The sequence below is a fragment of the Genypterus blacodes genome, unplaced genomic scaffold, assembly GCF_046128005.1.
Source record: "Genypterus blacodes isolate CSIRO-AG114 ecotype Tasmania unplaced genomic scaffold, CSIRO-AGI_Gbla_v1 ptg000070l_1, whole genome shotgun sequence".
NCBI classification, from domain to species: Eukaryota; Metazoa; Chordata; class Actinopteri; order Ophidiiformes; family Ophidiidae; genus Genypterus; species Genypterus blacodes.
In genome coordinates, this window is record NW_027466880.1 from 2,043,946 (window position 1) to 2,063,757 (window position 19,812).

Here is a 19,812-nt window from a genome sequence, read left to right on the forward strand (position 1 = left end):
ACAGAAAGGCATAGAAGTGGACGTCCTTTGGCCACATCCCACGCTGATGACCGCTTCATTGTGAACAGTGCCCTGCGGAACCGGATGATGAACGCCACTCAACTCCAGGCGCATCTAAGGGTGGTGAGAGGCACCCAAGTGTCACGTCAGACCATTCGAAACCGTTTACATCAGCGTGGTCTGTGTGCTAGACGACCTGCAAGGGTACCTGACCACACCACCAGGCACAGGCGTCATCGTCTGGCATGGGCCAGGGAACATTTATGCTGGACGAGGGACCAGTGGGCCTCAGTGCTGTTCTCTGATGAAAGTCGATTCACCTTGAGCAGAAATGATGGCCGCCAAAGATGTTGGAGACGTCAAGGAGAGCGCTATGCATCAGCCACTGTTGTCACCAGACGACCCTTTGGTGGTGGTGGTGTTACAGTGTGGGCAGGTGTCTCTAGTCAATACAGAACTGCCCTACACTTTGTGAATGGTACAGTGACAAGCCTATAAATGTGCCTGGAGTTGAGTGGCATTCATCATCTGGTCACTTCCATCTGAGAACATCCTGTTTGAAGCCTCGCAATGGGGAGGTACTGTTGATCAGTTGTTAGGTGTCGTCTTGCTCTCATGATGTCAAAATGTGAACAGCATGATGAGGAGGACTGATTAAATACCAATTCTGATTGACCCAGGACATTTATTGGTCGATTCATGGATCAAACACCTGTTGTGAATTTTATCGTTAAGCTCCTTGTTAGAGAACAGCTAGAAGTTATGCAAAAAGCACTGAAACATTGAACAGTTGGACATGTGCATTCAAAAGTTTAGAGAAGGTCACATTAAGTTCACCTGTAAAGGTTATAGTGCATTTTAGGTTCATCCTGAAATTTCACCCGAAAGCTGAATATCCCTAACTTTTTGTGAGTAGTGTAATTGAAACAGTTTCCATCAGGCACTGTCTGAGTAAATGAAGTAGAGGTTTGGGAGGTTACTGGGAGCTAATAATGAGCTAAAATACTTACTAATATCACCATTCCTGTGGCACACACATGGGAACCTCCACATCCATGTCCAATAAGACCATAAGCCACAGTCGCCTCTTTTTTTGGCCCAGCGACCTCGCTCTTCTAATGACTTTACGTGATGCCATACTGCTCATTGATGGCCGGTTGAATGGACGCTGTCTGGCACAGATCCTTGACCTGCGGATGTCGAGTAAAATATATTTTGCTGGCATACACATCCCAAACCAGAGAGGCGAGTATTCAGTTTGACCAACGTCTCTAGGACACGGCCAAGTCTGATGACGGATGGACTTAGTTTCCCAAAGTAAAGCACATTAACATTCAGAAATTATTTATTTAATGGTAATTAAATTGTGCTTTTCTTCCCAGGTAATTTCTGTTAAAGCGTGCTTTGGTTAGAGGCATAGAAATATATGATATGTAGGTTTTTGTACATGCACATATTAACTAAATGGAAGCAAAAAGACACATTGATTACATCTACATTTATTGTGTCAGGGCCCTGAGTGAGCTGTTGTAAGTGGGGTTGTTTTAGTGTGTGTTCATGCTCAGTATGTACTGTAAGTAATAGAACATTTCAGTTGAGACCTTTCTAAGGTGTATACAGTATATATCTATGTTTGAATAATGTTTTTTTTAAAAGTATGAAACAAAAAAAAAGCAATTCCTCTGACATCAACTAAGTAACTTACAACAAAGCTTACAACTTCAATTCATTTGATCACATTGTCAGAACAAGAAACTTCCTAAGAACACAGTAGTAGGTGGTAATATTTTGAAACAAAAGAACTACCTGGGTCAGGAATGTACTCTCAGGAGCAAAATGTGTGCATGTTAAGAAAAGGCAACATGAAATTAGCAAAAAACTTTGTTCATTGCATTGAATTGAGCTTTGACCATAATCCGCCTTAAAATGTTTGTCATGTGACTTTGTCCTGTGAGTGTTTGTTGCATGTTAACGGTAGAAGATTGCTCTTCTTACTTGCATGCTTCAACAAGGGAATCATTTCTTTCCAACCACATCAACTAAATAAGTCCTGATTGGTGCATATAAAGTTGTACAGAGTAGTAAAATTGAATCTTAAATGTATGAAAGTTTGCGGGACTGATTTTGCTGTTATTCTAACAGTTAAGTGCCATTCTTAAATTAAAAACAAGAGAAGTATGTATACAATCCTGAGACATATGAATGTCTCTAAAATGTCTTAGCTTAGAAATGTTGCATACAAATCTCCCTCAAAGTAGCTACAAATGATTTGTATTTCGTTAATATATTTTACCAAACATAGAAAAAACAAACTGATTAGAAAAGACAATTTTAAACAGACACAAAAATCTCTCTCCTTTTGTGCAAGTTGTAGCTCTTAGGCTGCAATTGTGCTTGATGCATACTTTGTGAAGCCCGGTGTTAGAACACCAGGTTTTAAATATTCTTGGAAACTCTCTCGTGCATCTCCGTGTCAGCTGTGCCGCCTGTCTGCTTCCTTGCTTCAGTGATGACAGGGGCAGCAGCAGTGCCGACTGTTGTCAAAGGGACTTGCTCGGAGGTTTGTTTGATGCAGCGGGTGTTGTTTTCAGCCTGGCAGAGTTGTCTCAGGTTCTGTGAAGACATCAAATCAGTTCACAATAGTCAAAACCTTAAAAGTAGAAGATTTAGAAAGGTAGAATTAGTTTCAGAATTTATACTGCATTGCTTTAATGGCCAGCAGTTAGGTTTGGTGGTCTAGAGTGGAGGTCACTACTGTGCTAGTAATATATTCATTAGTTCGAACATATTTCAAATAATTTCTAAAAGTGTTATGTTAATGTTTTAGTAATTTTATGCAAGTGCTGACCTGTGCAGTAGATCAGCATATAGACCAAGCCTCTGCAAAGAATGTCTGGCCGACTGGTATCTACATTTAATGGGTTCTTCCCTAGATCATGTCCTATCTCCCCAACAAGTCAGATTTCAATTCATTTGTGTATACTATGGAATGATCTGTCAAACAACGTGCGGGAAAAGAGTCCGAGACCGCCAGCTGGCACGATTACAAAAGTCAAGTCAAAGTCAAGTCAATTTGATTTGTATCGCACAATATCACATACAAAGTGCTTTACAGACCCACAACATCAGGCAATTTCCCGACCCAGCCCAAAGCTCTCTAGGAAGACGAGGAAAAACTTCAGAGAAAACCATAATGTATGAGGGGAAAAAAAGAAGAAACCTGGGGAGAGGCAAATCCAAGAGAGATTACCCGCCACGAATGGCTGGGTGTGCAATAGGAACTTCTAGTGGGATTAAACAAAGGGCCAAAAAATGCATGCAAAGCAGTACACACAAACAATCTTGCATTAGGGAGTAGCATGCAAAACAGAGATGAGCAGAGAGAAAAAGAGAGCGTGAGAGCAAGAGAGCGAGAGAGAGAGAGAGAGAGAGAGAGAGAGAGAGAGAGAGAATGATAAAAGCATACAGTGCAGTCCGATTATTGGGAGTCTCTCTCCTGGGGCAGCAGTTCATGTAGGTAGTTGGGGGAAGAGTTCAGGTATGCGGGAAAGCTGATGCTTAAGCAGTTAATTTTAAAAGGATTTCATGCTCATGCCTTTTACTGATGCCCACACACACAATGATCATCAACAAAGCCCATACTAGCCGATACTATCATTTTTTAGATAGTAAGTTCACTTTTGGTAGTATTCCTTTTCTTTAAGAAATACTTACGTCCCATATCTTCCCTTTCATTTGGGAGGCTTTAAAGATCATCCACAGAGGAACCACGAGAACACAGAACAGTCCAAGGCACCAGCCCAAAGCATAAGCCCAGTCCGGGTAGATGTAGGTTTTGTTGAACTTGAGAGGCTGATATCTCACCACTGAAGATATGAAGGTGCCCTAGCCGGGGAACAAAGGATTATTAATATTTTGTGTCATTACAAACTGCAAAAAGACACCACAAATATTATAATGTACTGAGTTATTTATGTTTATTTCCTCTTCTAAACAGAACATAGTAAGTAACCTTTGCCATCTAACTGAAGGACATTCAGTATAAGCTGAACTACGGTGCCTCACTCACCATGCAAACTGAAGGGGTAACATAACGCCAGCAAAACTTCATGAGTGGCCCGGGACGATAACCTATCATATCCTCAATGTTGTCACAGAGACGGTCTGCACCTGTGAAAATGGGAAATGAAACACTAATTTAGGTTTTTAAAATAGATTATGTACATTAAAGGTTGTCTATTATGTACAAGCAGCACTTTTATTGATTGTGACGCTTTAGTCTGGTATATTAAATATATATACCAGACTATATATATATATATATATATATATATATATAAACATGATGCAATTCAATTACTTCAGATGGTTGTTAAAAAGTCACAATTTTAAGCCGATTTCATTGAATTACTTTTACTTTACAGTGATACTAATAAAGCTTCTTAACTTCGACCATCCTTGATGTCTAACACTAAACTGTTACAGAGCTGGCCATGTAGGTATAAGAGAAATAAAGATATAATATTAATGTCATTTTAATCAACTGTTGATCACGAAACAAACAACTAAAGAAAAATAATAATAGTCAAGCCACTTGCAACATGCATAATAAGAAAAGGAAACTGTCTTCTATTTACTTTCCATGCTTTTAAGATGAGCACAAAGACTCACCATATATCCATCCAATGGCTAATGACTGAAAAACTGAGAGAAGAAGAAGATTGTTGCCACTACAGACATAATGGTCAAAAAGTTGAAGGAAATACAGCCCCCCCTAGAAGAACAAAGAGGAGTCATGGTTACTGCATGAAGTGTAAACATATGCTGTTTAAATCAGAGCTAATTCAGGAATACAGCACTCAACCAATCAGACAGTACTAAACATTAAACACATTGGTTACTGCAAATCAAAGTTCTCACCTGTGTGACAAGAAGGAGGCCAAGCAAGAAGCAAACGGTGCACAGACAAAGCAGCAGCAGCTCCCGCCGATAACCTCGCCGAACAGTGGGGAACATGTCCGTCACTGAAGTCATCAGGCATTCCAGACTGACAAACTGTGAGGGGCACAAATACTTTACAGTAACCAATCAAATATTGACGATTCTGAAACTAATGGTGCAATTTAAAATGTTTTCAAATCATACAGGACAAGGTGCAGCTAATTACAAACACTTTTCATCTCACCTGAGTATCTGCACCCAGCAAGATGACCATCACGAAGAAACACACAGCCCATAACTGAGGTAGAGGCATCATGGCTACTGCCCGAGGATAGGCGATAAATGCCAAGCCAGGTCCTATATTTAGGCACATATTCACTCTGTGTTAATGCCACTTTCATCCTGCCATTTAATTCTGAAGTTTTAGGAAAAAACATGATCCATCAAGCAGTTCTTACTTTAACAGGCTTTCACTTTAATAGCCTGTTAATTGTCTCTTTGAAATAGAGCAAAGAGAGCGCTGCATGCTGATGGAAAGGTGTTGAGCTTAGCCACATTACAGCACAGTACACTAAGAGCTATTGGAGCTCTTAGTGCTCAAGAAGAGCTATTGGTCCCGTTAAATACTACATGTTTTCCATTTGTTACCCAATATGTTTTATGACTGTTTTATCTGCATTAATCTGATTACTTCCCTTTATTCATCACTGACTTGATCCCAAGCTCAGCCTGCCCTCTCCCAGAGCTGCTGACACACCAAGTTTACTCACTATACATTACAATACGAGCTTTCGGCAGACGCTTTTTATCCAAAGCGACTTACATTACATTACCACCCTTTGCAGAGCAATTGAGGGTTCGGTGCCTTGCTCAGGGGCACCTCGGCAGGGGCTCGAACCAGCGACCCTCCGGTTCCCAAGCGGAAGCACTACCCACTGAGCCACTGCCTCCCATATCCTTCCCATACATGCACGAGTAAATAAGGGCGTAACTAAAGGATGTAGTTATGTTCTCACCAGAAGCAGCCACCTCAGATATCGGCAGTCCTTGCTCATAGGACATAAAGCCCAAGACAGAAAAGATTGCAAACCCTGCGACAAAGCTGGAGCAACCATTCACCAAACACAGAATAAAGGTGTCCCTGAGGAAAACATCAAATATAGACCAACTTTAGGACTCTTTGGTAATTTAAGACATTGACAAGAACATTGTAGATCTAACTATATTAGTACGTACTTATAACAGTCATTATTGTACTGATTGTAACTGCCCAGCGATGTCAAAGTCCCCTGACAAATTCCAAAAGAGAACAGCACTTGTGCGCCTGCGTCCATCCACACCTCAACACATGTAAGGGAGACAAAGACAAATTAGGAAACTGAAAACATTGAACCGCAAAATAATGTATCATACATAAAGTAATGCACGGGTTTTGATTTATTTGCTTGAATATTTACTTGAGGATCCATCAACCTTTTGGGGTCAGGATACAGGTAGAAGGAGAGGCCATTAATCGCTCCTGGTAAAGAGAGTCCACGAACCAACAGAACCAGCAACATCACATACGGGAAGGTGGCAGTAAAGTAAACCACCTGTTGACAAAGAACAATTTGTTGGTTTTGCGCTTTTAATAATCAATCAATTTAAGCCACCACTAATAATTGGAAACCAAATTTTAAAAACAACAGAAATTTTTCATCCATTCAGAGCCTGGAGTGTCGCTGTGTACATGTACTTATACTTCAGCGTCACTTTGAAGGCCTGCAACAAAGTTTAAATATCACAAACAACAAATCTAATCTTTATGAATCTCACTTAAGTCTTATAAAGTGACAAAATAGTGTGGGTCAGTGGTTCTCAAACATTTTGAACAAACAAATTCCCATGTTTAACTGAAGCTACCTATCTACCTTTCCTGTGGATTTCACTCCTTTCCAGACACAGAAGTAGCACAGAATCCAAGCCAGTAAGAGACATAAAACCAACTCCCACCGCAGGCTGCCGATTTCATCAATTCCTTGAGATAAACCCAGTACCCGTCTCCTGAAAATGACACAAATTACAAAAACAAAAGCTGTTAAACTCAGTGATTCAATGATAATGCATATGATCAGTATGATCCAGAGAGTCAGATGTTTCTAATTAATCATATGATGTGGCTACAACATGGTACAGCTTGTTTTATAGGCTGTCGATTGCAAGAAAAAGAACAAATGCATTTTCAGTCCACAAATGCATTTTCAGTCCATAACCCTGTACAGCCTTTACAGTATGACTAGACACAACCTAACACAACGTGAATTACACTCACTCCCAGAATTCTGTTGCAGGCGTTGTTGCATTTGCCAGTGCCGTCCCATTGAGTGACATGTTCCTTTTACCAAATTCAACACATGCATCTAAGAGAAAAATATTTTAATTGCAGCAAAATGTGTGTAGAAGAAAATAATTTAAAGCAAAATTCATGTTAATCGTGTTCAGACATGATGGCTGAACACAATGAACACATACAACACAGAGATTCCCTTTGTTCATGTTCCCCACACCACCTGTCCTTGTGTTTCCCATGTCGATTACTTTTGGCCCTGCGTGCCTTGAATTATAGTTTGCTTTGTTTTGGACTTCTCATGCCCTGAGGCTTAAATGTGCCTGTTATTTGTCTTCTATCGTGCTATCGTGACTTTTGAATTGGGATAATAAAGACTGCTCCTGAACATTATTGTTGTAATTGCAGGCAATTTAGTCCCCGCCCCTGCACTCTACTAGTTTCCTCAGGCATCATCTGTGTTCCTCTGTGCTTTACTATTGTTATTCAAAGATAAGGTTTTCTCAATTTCCAAGAATTTTAAACTTTCTAAAATGATGGTTTCACTGCAGTCGTTCATTAACTTATCTGTACTCTCTTACCGCATTTACGTAAGGAGCTAATCACTAAAGTACACAGTTAGAGACAGGAATACAAACATAGATGTCTCCTGTATGTACACAAGTCATGTCTGAGTGTATGTCTACCTGTATTCCAGGTGTTCTTGCAGCTGGCCCATGGAACCTCAGCTCTGAACGAATAGAACAGATAGAAGAAGGCCCATGCCTGGATGACGATGTATGACACCGCAGCATATGCAATCACAATCTGGGTGGCATAACCGATTCCTGAGTAGAGACAGACACAGTGTGAAATGACATCGCAGCACATTTAAAGCCTGTATTCTTGAAAACGCTGTCTGTTGCAGTGCCAGCTGGGTTGGTTGATCATGTGATCAAGCTTGTTTATTGCACATTGGGGAGTGTTATCATGTTGCCCATTTTTCTCAGGCGACCCAACTGTGACATGTCTGATAACAACTGCTGACAGACGGCTGGCCTGGACATACAACATCTTCAATTATTGAATGTTTTCAAAATGATTCATGTGGATTTCTGAGTAAGTTCAGAAAGGTGGTTTGCATTAGTGCCAATATCTATATCTTAGTGATCTTTGGTCATCATTATTTCATGTTGACATGCACTTTTATGTGGCTACTTTAGAAGGTTGACTGTGTTGTTTGGTTTGTTGATTCTCTAGGATGGATGGACCCTGTCAGATGACTCGCCTTCAAAGAGGGGGCAGAAATGTCTCCAACAGGTGATACATCCCTGAGACGTGTACTGGCCCATGGCAGACTCCAGAAGGAACATTGGGATTCCACAGGATAGCAGAAACAGAACATATGGGATCAGAAATGCTCCTGAGAAGAACAAGGTACAGGTCTCAGATTATAGAAGCTTTAAGCAAAAATACTTTGCACAGACTTGAATTTTGAGGATTGGCATGTTGGTTTTTTGCATTCTAGGAACTTTGTTTACCGCCTCCATTTTTGTAGCAAAGATAGGGGAACCTCCAGAGGTTTCCCAGCCCGACCAACGTTCCTGCCACAGCCAGCAGAAACTCAAACCTGCTGGCCCACTGGCCACGTTCCAGCAGCTGACTCTTCTTGGCCACGCCTTTATCATGACCAGACACATGGCTGCTCCCTGTGAGGCCTTGCCTTTTTTTTACACACAGTCACTAGATTTAATCAATGCAAATGAATTATCTGGAAATATTGTATGGCTGAAGTTAACATTGGTTTAAGCCTTAATACTTCATTTCTTAATAGTTAAAATTACAAATTACAAATTACAAATACAAACAGTACATTTTCATTTTTGAGAAGCTACAATTACTTAAATATGCAGTCTGTACCTTTAAGCAAAATAAAAAAATGTGTGAATTTAAATGATTAATTATAAAATATTATAATATATTATTTATTAAAACTGTTATGAATAAACTTGACAGTAGGATGGCAGTCAGAGTAATTGATCACTCAGTCAGTTATTTCAGTATTTCATAATTTACTACTGCAGAAGAATGCATTGATTCTCTGCAGAATTACAGGGAGGGGCACACATTTTAGGATTAAAACAATGCGTTTACCAAACCTGTGTGAAATATGTGCACATGTTCAGTACTTACTTGTCCATCAGGACGATCCCTCACCCAGTAGCTGTTTATGGCAACAAAAAACAACGAGGAGTATTCCTTCAGCAGGAGCTCTACAAAAAAAAGATGTCAGGAGTTGATTAAGAAACAGCAAGAAAGAAAGGTCTGATTGTTTTCTCTGGTCTTTTCATGGCCAAGTGGTCTGCTCATGAAATGGTTTGGCTTTGTCAAGGCTGCCTGGTGTGTAAACTTCCCCTCTGTGTTTTTCCACTGCGACATTTAGTAGGTTGGGTTTCAAACCACACTGTTGTTAAATGCTAAACCAACTCAGCTGACAATACTTTGCTATATCAACACATTGCAGATGGGCTTAATTGATTTACCCGCTGAAAATATGCAGTCGTCTGTAAATTCCAGCACTCATTTTATTCCGCAAACAAATCATTTAAATTGTCAAAAGCGACTGTTTTAATAGCCATCACCCCTGGTATTGTTTATGACAGAGCTCACCATGTCCCACCGCAAAGCCAGGGAAGTTTGTAACACATCCTCTTTTTAGTGAACAGAAAGATGTTCCCACCACATCAAAGCCACAGGATGCGGTTTTCTCCAACTATACCCACCACACCAATAAATCTTTAAGCAGTTGTATATGTTAACAGCAGACATGACTGAGTCTAGTATGGTCCTGTATTCAAGGTAACTAATTGCTTCGTGGACAAAATCCAAGAATAACCTGTTGGTGCAGTTCTCTGTAATAAAAACTAGAGCAGGAACTCCCTTAAAGCAACTGCAGAGCTGTATCTACAACTGAAGACTTCAATCAATCCAACCTGACCTCAATACAAATGATACATCTGCATACCAGGACACAAATTAGAGCTCAATTTAAACCAGTAAAAGAGCAAATATCTCCTTGTGGCTGTTCTGTTCTGTTTTGGTTTCTTCATTGTTTCCTCTGTTTTCAGCTCCAGCTCCTGGCTGAACCCTGTGCTCCCTACATAAGAAAGCCACTGTTTCCACTTCCGCCTTTGCAGGGATTTGGTATTTTGGCTCCATCAAAATTGAGCAACCTTTTATTGTGGTTTCATTATTATGTTGCGGCCTTTGAGCCAGCCACCCCATAACAATAGGGGATCATCTGGGATCTGGGACCATGCCTGAATTTCAGATCAGTTAAAGGTCACTTGCGTGTTGCCACTTTTCATACCGCGCCTATCAAACACTCCTAAACAACACCATGATGACATTCTGCAGGTGGATTAAAACTCTTATCGACTCCAACCTGGATTTAGAGCTCCTGTCACAGACAGGATAAGAGATGCCTGCATAGATTAGATGTTTACGCATTATTGTCACATTAAGACAGGCAAGACTGGCAACTTTTATGAAAAAAGATAAAAAAAAACACTCCCAAATCTCAATGAATGTAACAAGATCCATGAAAGAAGCTCTGATATGTGATGAGTGATATTTCCATGATGTCATGAGGGGCGGTTCTCAATCCCAACCTGAAAAACAACTTGAAAATAGTCTGGTGTTTGTTGGCATATCATGTTCTACCGTCTACCACCATTAGCTCACATTACAACATCCATGCTGGTCTAAGAAATAGAGACTGATCATGCTCAGATTGTCTCAGTGACCAGTTAAAGTATTTTCCGTAGCCTTTTCTGCGTTCAGGAGACATGCGACGACAGCGACAACACAATTCTCTTGACTGTTCCAAATAGGATAAGCAAAAAGCTCTGCTGGGTTTCTTCCAAATATTCAAATGCTCTGAACTTCAGTCCTCTTCATGGAAATGTATCGTGCGGAGAGAAGAAAATGAGGGCTATACATGAAAATGGGTTCAGAGACTTTGCCTGTGCATGATGGCAAATGACTCCAGGTTGATGTTAATGAGTTTGAAGGGACTGCCTCTCTTTAGTCGAGGAATGTTGCATGTGAACATACTGTACTCTGAGTATGTTTAAAAGTTGTATTATTCCGTCAACAACCAGCTTTTCTAAAAAAATTGCATATATCTCAGCAGTTGAGCTGTACAATCTGTTAGGTCTCTTTGTCTTCGACATCACCATCCACCACCAGTCACTTCACGTAAGTGAAAGTAATGCACAGATGTGTGCATTAGGTAAACAATGGCTTTCAAAATTAAAGCCTCCATCATAGCCGTGGCAGAATTAAACACAACATACTGTACTGTATCTCAAATCATGCATGTACCTTCGAACCACGTCCCTTTCACATCAGTCATAAATTCTCTGTACTATAAAATTATTTCAAAATGTATGGGACTTGATAGGTTTGATAATATGATTTGTTTGATTTAGGATAAATCAAACAAATCGAGCTTTGGCGGAAGTATTTATCTTTAAACCAATATACAAACGCTTTAATAGATAGATCATAGATAAAATCCTCCAGCTTTACACTGATGAGTGTAGCGGTGTGTGTACCTGCTTCACCGTAGCGGATCCTGAGGACACACCCGGGCGTGGAGCGGAGATCCCCGGTGATGTGATGCTCCAAAAAGCAAAGGATGTCCAAGACTCAGCCGCTCTTTCACCGTTACGCCAGTAGATAATGAAGTTTCCACAGTTCCGTCAAGCACCGTTTGTTACTTACAGTGCCCAAACTTTACACCACTGGATCGAGCTGTTTGATCCGCCACTTGACACTTTATCATCTCTTCTGTCAGTGATGTCAGACCAAAACTCAACGCTGATGATACAGCGACGGTGCTGGAAATGCGGCGAAGCTTCCTGTTTAAAAACTGCAATTACCAGATCCGGTTTGAAACAGCGACCACGTGATCGGCATCATTAGTGGCGCATAATTTAATTCTGCTGTCCAGATCCAAACCCGAGGAAACTTGCTGAAACTTCCGACTGATTACTTGTCCTGTGTATTAACAATGATACAGTCACACAGTAGGTTCATGCTAAGGGCGTGTTTGATACACCGGGGACGAATGTAGACGCTGTGTGTGTGGTCTCCTCCTCATCAGCATTACATGCAATTGAGCACAAACGCGTTGTTGTAGGTGCAAAACCCAGTTGTGCAACTTTTTTAAGCTCTACCACACCAAACCAATCTCATCATTCACTGTGAAGTGAAGAGAAGAACAAAGAGAAAATGATAATTTCAAAAATAAACAAAGCTGTTTATTTTACTCACTCACTCGGTGTGACAGACGTGTGTATCAATGTAACCGATCTGATAACAGGTGTATCAAACATGCCCTCAACAGACGCTCGGTACCCAAAGGCTGGAAGACGCTCCACCTCTCATCCTAAAGGCTTCTTCAGTTCTGACAGACTGGTTGGGATTCCCAGGATTACATCTCTGTGGAGTTGTTGTCAGGGTCGTTGATACTCCTGATTAGTCCTCCTGGTTGTTGTGATGAACGTTGTTAGAGTGATTGGAGTCCCCTGTTGACAGGTGTGGACGATGACGACATTTGTTGGGGGTTCTACTTTGTGCTGTAACAATGTTCATTGGAGGCTGAGTGGTTGTTTAGTCTCCTGGGTAGAGATAACAGAACATCATTGTATGTGGGTGATAGGTGGTGTGGTAGACCTCCACTTATCACCATGTACAATGCTGTTGTGGTGGCCGAACCCGGAATCAGAACCACATGGCAGTGGACGTTAACTATTATATTAACATTTAGTCATTTGGCACTTTTATTCAAACAAGGCGACATACCACATGTAAGATTTCAATACAACACTGGCAAAGATCAGAAAAAGGTCAGAGGTAATTATGACGTATAATAATGTGTCGCTTTTAAAACCAAATAACTTGTTGGAAAAAACAATATAGAATGCAGTAAAAGTTGGTTCATGTTGTGTTTGTTTGGGACATCATAGTCTGTTCATGTGTGTTTATCCTTAACCCTGTGGCACCGGACAGCTTATCTCAGGTTTCATGTGGTTACTCACCTCAGGCTGGGGCAGGAGTACAGCGCATTACACAAAGGTATAGTCATGTTTGGTGTCACTACAACACAATTGGTAAAATGATCCACAATGATGTCAATGAAACCCACTCACTCAGAGAAGACCCTACTCGGTTCCCCAGTGGTCCTCAGGGTCACATGTTGGCTTTGTCTGGTCTTGGTATTTAAGAGGTATTGCAGTATAGGTTCTTCCTCTTTGAACTAGTGTATTATTACAACCAGAGACATTTTGTTTGGACTTGGCAGAGGTATGTGCTCCCTTTTAGGAAAGAGATGATGGACAGTATTCTGATAGCTCATTATGTGTCCTACAGCATTATGCCATGGTTTCAAGTTGGAGACCATGTTGAATTATACATACTAACAGGATGGGACTTATAGTATTAGTATAATAAAACTACAACATTTGGCCAGTTAGGTTTTACAACTGCCTGTAGATTTCCCGTCAGTGCCATTGTACTTGAAGTACACCTGTCATATGTTTGCTCAACAATGTCAGCCTGTCACAGAAATATCCCTAAAGAAACAAGAAATTTGAGAGGGTTGAATTTCATGAGGTCAGGTGGAAATCCGACACGTTCACCATTCTTGCTACAGTGCTTTCATCAGGTTGACTGACATTTTTGTTTTGCATTAGAAGTGTGAGTATATGTGCAATATGTGGTTTCAATAGACAGCAGTTGTGGAACTTAAATCCCACTTGCCCCAGATGTTCTACGTGTACAATTTCATAACAATTGAGCTAAGGTTGTGGAAAACACACTCTAAAACGAGCGTAACAACAGTTACAGGAGGAGCAGTAATGTTCACAATCTGCTGCAAACCCCTGCAGCTACAGAGGACCCCTGTGTTCTCTGTGTTCACATTTAAACTGCTTAAATACACAAGCATGACTACACGCTCAAAGGGAGGGAAGCAGAAAAAAATATTAAGTAATTCATCATTTCACTTCCAGGAAAGCAGGAAACATGTCTGTTTATCCTGTGTTAGGTTGTTCAGCTGCAGACACAGCAGCATGCCCCCAAGCCAAAGCCAATACACTCTTTGAACGACTTACTCAACATTTAATTGTAAAGATACTTTACTTAAGGGTACAAACAAAGCATTTCCCTACCAGATTTACAGTCAATATGATAGATACTTACAAACAAAGCTCTACATTTGTAGCTGTTGTGATTGTTGAGCAACTCATGCTTGTATATTACATAAAAATAGCTTAAGTAAGTGACAGTGTACATGTTCCCTACAGGGGTGTGTGTTTGCTCGAGTGCATTTATTGATTCAGTGAGGCTAAGGAATGACAAAGCTGACACTGTTTAGTGCGCAGTAAAGTATTTTCAGAATTGAATTTTAATATTGGAATTACATTTATTTGTACACTTTGGACCACACTCTATAATTAATAAAATTCACCAGATGTCAGCCTTCTTTGTTTTTGGGACAGGGTGGGATGGGGAGGAGTGCAGGAAACATACAAGGCGTCTTTGTGGAATGACTTTATAAAGGACATGACCCAAGTGTTTCTCTCCACAGTCTCATAAACTTGCTTTTCATATTCATGTCTAATGTCTGCATGATAACACACTCATTGCATACTCACTTATAGGCTGTGGATGGACATACAAATACAAACGTACAACAAATATTTGAGGAAACGTTTCAAATGAGAAACTGAGAAGAAACAACAAGTTACAACAGGAGTGAGTGACTGCGGTCTCACTCCATGAGTCAGAGAACCCGGAATTCCTTGTAAGTCCCAGATTCATGCCCAAGCACATTTGGCACTCAATTCAACTGATAGAATCATCACAAAATTAGGCCAATAAAACTTAAGACATTAACAAATCTGTCACAAAAAAGTGTCCAGATCAGATCCCACACATACAGTATATACCACCATGGCGATTTACACCCTCATTCCAGACAAAGCAGTTCAAAGAAACACAATAATAAATAAATAATTACAGTTTTCTGACACTTTTCATTATTTGACAAAGATCTACCTTTAAAGCACAGACAGAGACAATGTGTCATTTTCAATTATGCTGTTCTGTGAGTGACATTTTGGAGAAATGTAAAGAATCCTTTAAATGATAATGTAGATTATGGACTGATGAAGTTGAGCTCTATTGTGCAGACCTATATGTTATTATAGACCTATTGAATAAGTTAACAAATATTCATATTTATTACCATATTCATCCATAGCTTTTTTTGTTGCTGTCATGACTGAATTCTTATCCTCTGATTTACCTAAACTGTGTATTTGTCACATACATGAAAGTAAAAAGAGAAAAGGAAACATATTTCACAGTCTTAATAAGCACTATGGGAGGAAATGGCAACTGATGACAATCAGATCCTGGGGTGCATTACAGTCACATGACAGTCACAAGAAGAACTGAACTGCTTTTTTCTTCACTACATCATGATTCAATACCAAATATCACTTCATTCATATCAATTTGGGCTATTTTACTGCGTCTTCTAAATGTCTGAACAGATTGCTCATGTGTTGTTTACCTATTTACATCCCATGTCATCTCAACATGTAGCTATTTAGGATTTGTTGTATTCTGACTTCTAAAACACACTTTTCAAAGAGCGTGGCGTAAAATTATTGACAGTTGGCACATTGTAAATTACACACCTCGAACTCACCAAACTTGTTTCTAATTCAAAATCTAACGGCGTAGCTTTCTCAGCACGCCACCCTCAAACACAGCAGTAAAAACGTTTCTTTTTCGTAAAAATGAAAGGCACAGTGACAAATCTGACAAAAATGGACGACAAATATGTCTGTTATGTTTGCACGGTAAAGACAGAGCGGGCCCTTCAATACAGGAGTTGATTTGTGATGGTGTCGCATCTTTGCTTTACACCATAATTCCTCACCATAAACCAGGACATTCATTTGGTGTGTGCGCCTGAACACTAAAGATATGCGCTATTCACAATGAGTCATAACACGGGAGAGCACATGAGCGGTTACATATTGTACAGTTGAAAGCAACGCTTTAAAATATGTATTTATTTTGATTATTGATCAAGTCCTTAAACACAGCAATACGTGGTAATGAGGTGGTGATGTGGTGATCATTTTAACCGTTTGGGTAGATGCTGCTGAGGTTACTAAGAGTTAACGAAGACGTCTGTAATTAAGAAAAGGCAAACATGGATACATCATTTAAAAAAAAAATGTCCATAAAACCACATGTAACAATAAATCTGAGACATTTGTTGAACAATTTGCTGATTCGTGTGTGTGAAACATTGCCACTGGTCTGAAAAGTTTCATACAGCAAATTAAAGTTGATGTAAGTATTGGCAATGGTCACCTACTGTATGGCACTGTTAACATGAGTTTAAGCATACACAGTGTCTGACAATCAAAAAAACAGGCAAGAAATTTTTTTTTTTACTTTCATAGCTTAAATCGCACTATGAAGGTCGAAAAGTAAATATAGCACTTGAAAGAATAAGACCGCTGATTCACAGAAGAACAGGCGAGTAAATACATTAAGCCCACAGCTCTATAGACTACTATTTAAATGTCACACTTCACACATTGGTCTGAAAACTTGATTTAGATTGACAAAAACAATAATTCAACTATTATTGCAAAATGTAAACTACCTTTCCAATGCATCATGACAATGTTGGCAAATACAGTCAGAATGTCAGTCTGAGGACAACGAGCTGAACGTTGGCCTTTTTTAAAAACATTTCCATATGAAAAAAATGAAGTTCTGAGCGGAAATACAGACTATCAACTTCCGATCTGGGGTTATTAAAGGCTTCTGTGTTTTTAGACTGTATTCGAAATAAGCCGGACCAATCAGCAAGGCCTACCAATTTCACATCCTTTTAAGTTTTCGAAAAGGTGAGTAAAAGCAATTCTAGCTCCCACATCCCTGATAGCTCAGTGATAAAAGCTTATGCACAATCTTTCCTTCCCCAATAACACTCTGTTTAAATGAATCTCTCATCAACACATCAGCTCTTGAGGAATCTTGCAGTTATAGTTCAAGGCAACTGGACAACAAAACGGATCCAGTCTCTCCCTGTGCCCCTATACTTGGTCCAAAGATTACACGCCTTGTTGCGTCACCGGTGAGGAGCCGGAGGGCTTAGCTGGACTTAAGTTTTTGTTTCTGTGACTGCCTCCTCTGTTGCTGGTGTCACATGTCTAAATTTTGTATTTGTTGAACTCCCTTTTCTCTCTGTGGCACTTAATAAGCTACGAGCAGCTGATGACTCCTCTGTGAAAGCTGTAAGCTACTTTCAATCTTGCGTTGCCGACCCTAGAGTTGTGTTAACACTCCTTAAAGACTATACTGCACTCACTGCTTTAGGACATCACTGGTGTGTGTTGTGTATGTCACCTGGGTGGGGCCATAGCCTTCACCTTGATATAACTGCAGGACATCCAAAGACTTGTATGACACAGAAGTCCCCAAAACCCTTGTAATTAGAAGTTGAGAGTTTGTATCTAACATCTCGTATCGTCATCATCATCTCTGCAAGGGGACAAAAAATCAACTTCAGCCAAATGCCACAATACACAAGCCTTTGGTGGCCTGTGCACGTGTATGCCTGGAACATATCTGCATCCTCTCTAAGCTCAGATGTTCCAACCTGGTATGACCACTCAAAGAATGTGAGAATGACAGCATCAGTGTTCCTGTGCTTCAGTTACTTTTCCTTACTAAAGAAAAAGAAAAAGAAATCGATGAAATATTGGCCAAATCTTCAGCATTAAACAACTCTCTCAGCGTTCCTATTCATCTCAGAAGAACACAATAATGCTACGTCTATTAGTTATGGCAAAAGATCTGTCATGGCATAGGTTCAAACACAGAATTTTTCATTTTGACAAGTAGCTTACATGGGCTACTGTTAGTATGTACATGTAGCAGCATAGAACCACTGTAGCTGTGATTATCAGACTACATCATTACTATTCTTACATCTCACTCCAACATGGCCATGGATATGGATGAGGTGGAATGTGTAGTTTTCGTCATTTGTATTTCTACTTATCCTTGTGAAGGTGGATTCAGGAGTTTGTCAAAGTTTGAATCCTGGCCTTCAGCCTCATTATCACGGCATGCCTGTAATAGTTTTGTACAAATCCTAATGGCACATTTTGATTCTATTCGTCATACAGTTAGCAGTTAAGTTTTGGCACTTAAAATATAAATACAGTCTTTCTTTTTCAATAGAATTAAGCACAGTTATAACAGTAATACACCAGGATCCAGTGATAATTTGAGGTGAAACTTTGGTCTCCATATTACCAACTGGATTACAAAGAGCTGGTCTTCACATTCAAAACAAAAATGATTACAGAGAACTAATTGAAGGGAGGGAGAAAAAAAGAAAGAATAAATAATGAAATAAATAAATAAATATCTAAATAAAAGGGTTGATAAATAGCCTCACAGAATCCTCACAACATGACTTTGCAACATACTCGATTACCCTTTCAAAAGACAAGTCACATTTGATAATTGAGAAATTATAGAATCTGCACATTTGATGTGACGTTATAGCTTAATGCCACTATTTGAGGTTATCAATATCTGCATTAAAACATTTAAATAAACCCTATCTACAATGCTGAGAATGTCCAGGAAATATTTGGCCCCATACTTTTGGTAAAATGATACGGTCTTTCAGGGGTCAAAGTGCAATGTGACAAGTTTAAACCACGCGGCCCTCCTACATGTCTGGAATGATATGTAGAAGGTGAGATCAAAGATGATATGCTACTTTTTCATTTGCATGTGGACAGGAGGGAGCCGGAGCTCATTGTTTCCACGTGTGCTACTATTGGTGTCATTGCATTCATTGAACTCAAATTCTCTACAACAAACAATGCTAAAATTGGACGAAACTACTCCTAAAACATGATAAGACGTACAATTCCATAGGACTGTGTGCAAAATGCTCTGTAGGCATATAGTAACAAATAACGGTCTCCTCTACTAGCCTCAATAGTAGAATCAGGTGCTTGTGATGAGGTATGAATATTGGCCAGCGTCTTGGACGACCATGAACCTTCTTTCTGCCAACACTTTCTACACATAACTGTATTGATTAAGAGCGGCACGAATTAAGTCAACGACCACACGACTGTAGCCACTGTTGCCATGTTGCCAAATCAGGAGGGCTAGTAAATCATAGGAAATGGAATATTTGTGAATGAAAACTGAAAGAATTTCGTTTTTAAACAGAGCGAATTAAAGTATGGCAATGACTTATTCCACTGGAAACAGAGGTCTGCTCACAGAGTCACAGCTAAGCAAAAGAGTCCCAAGGTGTATATATGAATATATATATGTATATATATGTACTGTATATATATATACAGATATATATAAAACTCAAAAACAGCTTGAGCTTCACATCACATTTAATAAATAACACAGAATAAAAT

At 39.8% G+C, this 19,812-nt stretch overlaps 1 protein-coding gene and 1 long non-coding RNA gene across 3 annotated transcripts; one reads left to right on the plus strand and one right to left on the minus strand.

Annotated features, from left to right (window-relative positions):
* Positions 1–1,454: 1,454 nt before the first annotated feature.
* On the minus strand, positions 1,455–12,324 carry LOC143005299 (sodium- and chloride-dependent GABA transporter 2-like). Of its 2 annotated transcripts, XM_076156615.1 has the most exons (16): positions 11,866–12,324; positions 9,440–9,519; positions 8,788–8,969; positions 8,535–8,669; positions 7,954–8,094; positions 7,253–7,340; positions 6,852–6,984; positions 6,399–6,533; positions 6,178–6,281; positions 5,958–6,082; positions 5,186–5,298; positions 4,921–5,055; positions 4,672–4,774; positions 4,070–4,170; positions 3,715–3,885; positions 1,455–2,613 (listed from the first exon to the last, which is right to left on the minus strand). In XM_076156615.1, exons 2-16 carry the CDS (start codon positions 9,445–9,447, stop codon positions 2,437–2,439), a joined length of 1,851 nt encoding a protein of 616 aa, XP_076012730.1. In that variant the 5' UTR covers positions 9,448–9,519; positions 11,866–12,324; the 3' UTR covers positions 1,455–2,436. The 2 variants fall into 2 exon arrangements, with proteins under 2 accessions (XP_076012730.1, XP_076012731.1); XM_076156616.1 differs by lacking the exons at positions 1,455–2,613; positions 11,866–12,324 and having other exon boundaries at positions 3,732–3,866; positions 9,440–10,770.
* Positions 8,254–8,910, plus strand: LOC143005301 (uncharacterized). The gene is made up of 3 exons (XR_012964023.1): positions 8,254–8,365; positions 8,507–8,683; positions 8,775–8,910. It is a non-coding gene; the product is annotated as an uncharacterized LOC143005301 (long non-coding RNA).
* Positions 12,325–19,812: the final 7,488 nt, after the last annotated feature.

What these genes read in the sequence shown, in the direction of transcription:
- LOC143005299 (XM_076156615.1), bottom strand. An exon ending in GAGTGAAATCCACAGGAAAG is followed by an intron (nt 6,534 to 6,851) that starts GTAGATAGGTAG and finishes CTTTGTCAACAG; the next exon opens with GTGGTTTACTTTACTGCCAC. An exon ending in GCCTCCTTCTTGTCACACAG is followed by an intron (nt 4,775 to 4,920) that starts GTGAGAACTTTG and finishes TTGTTCTTCTAG; the next exon opens with GGGGGGCTGTATTTCCTTCA.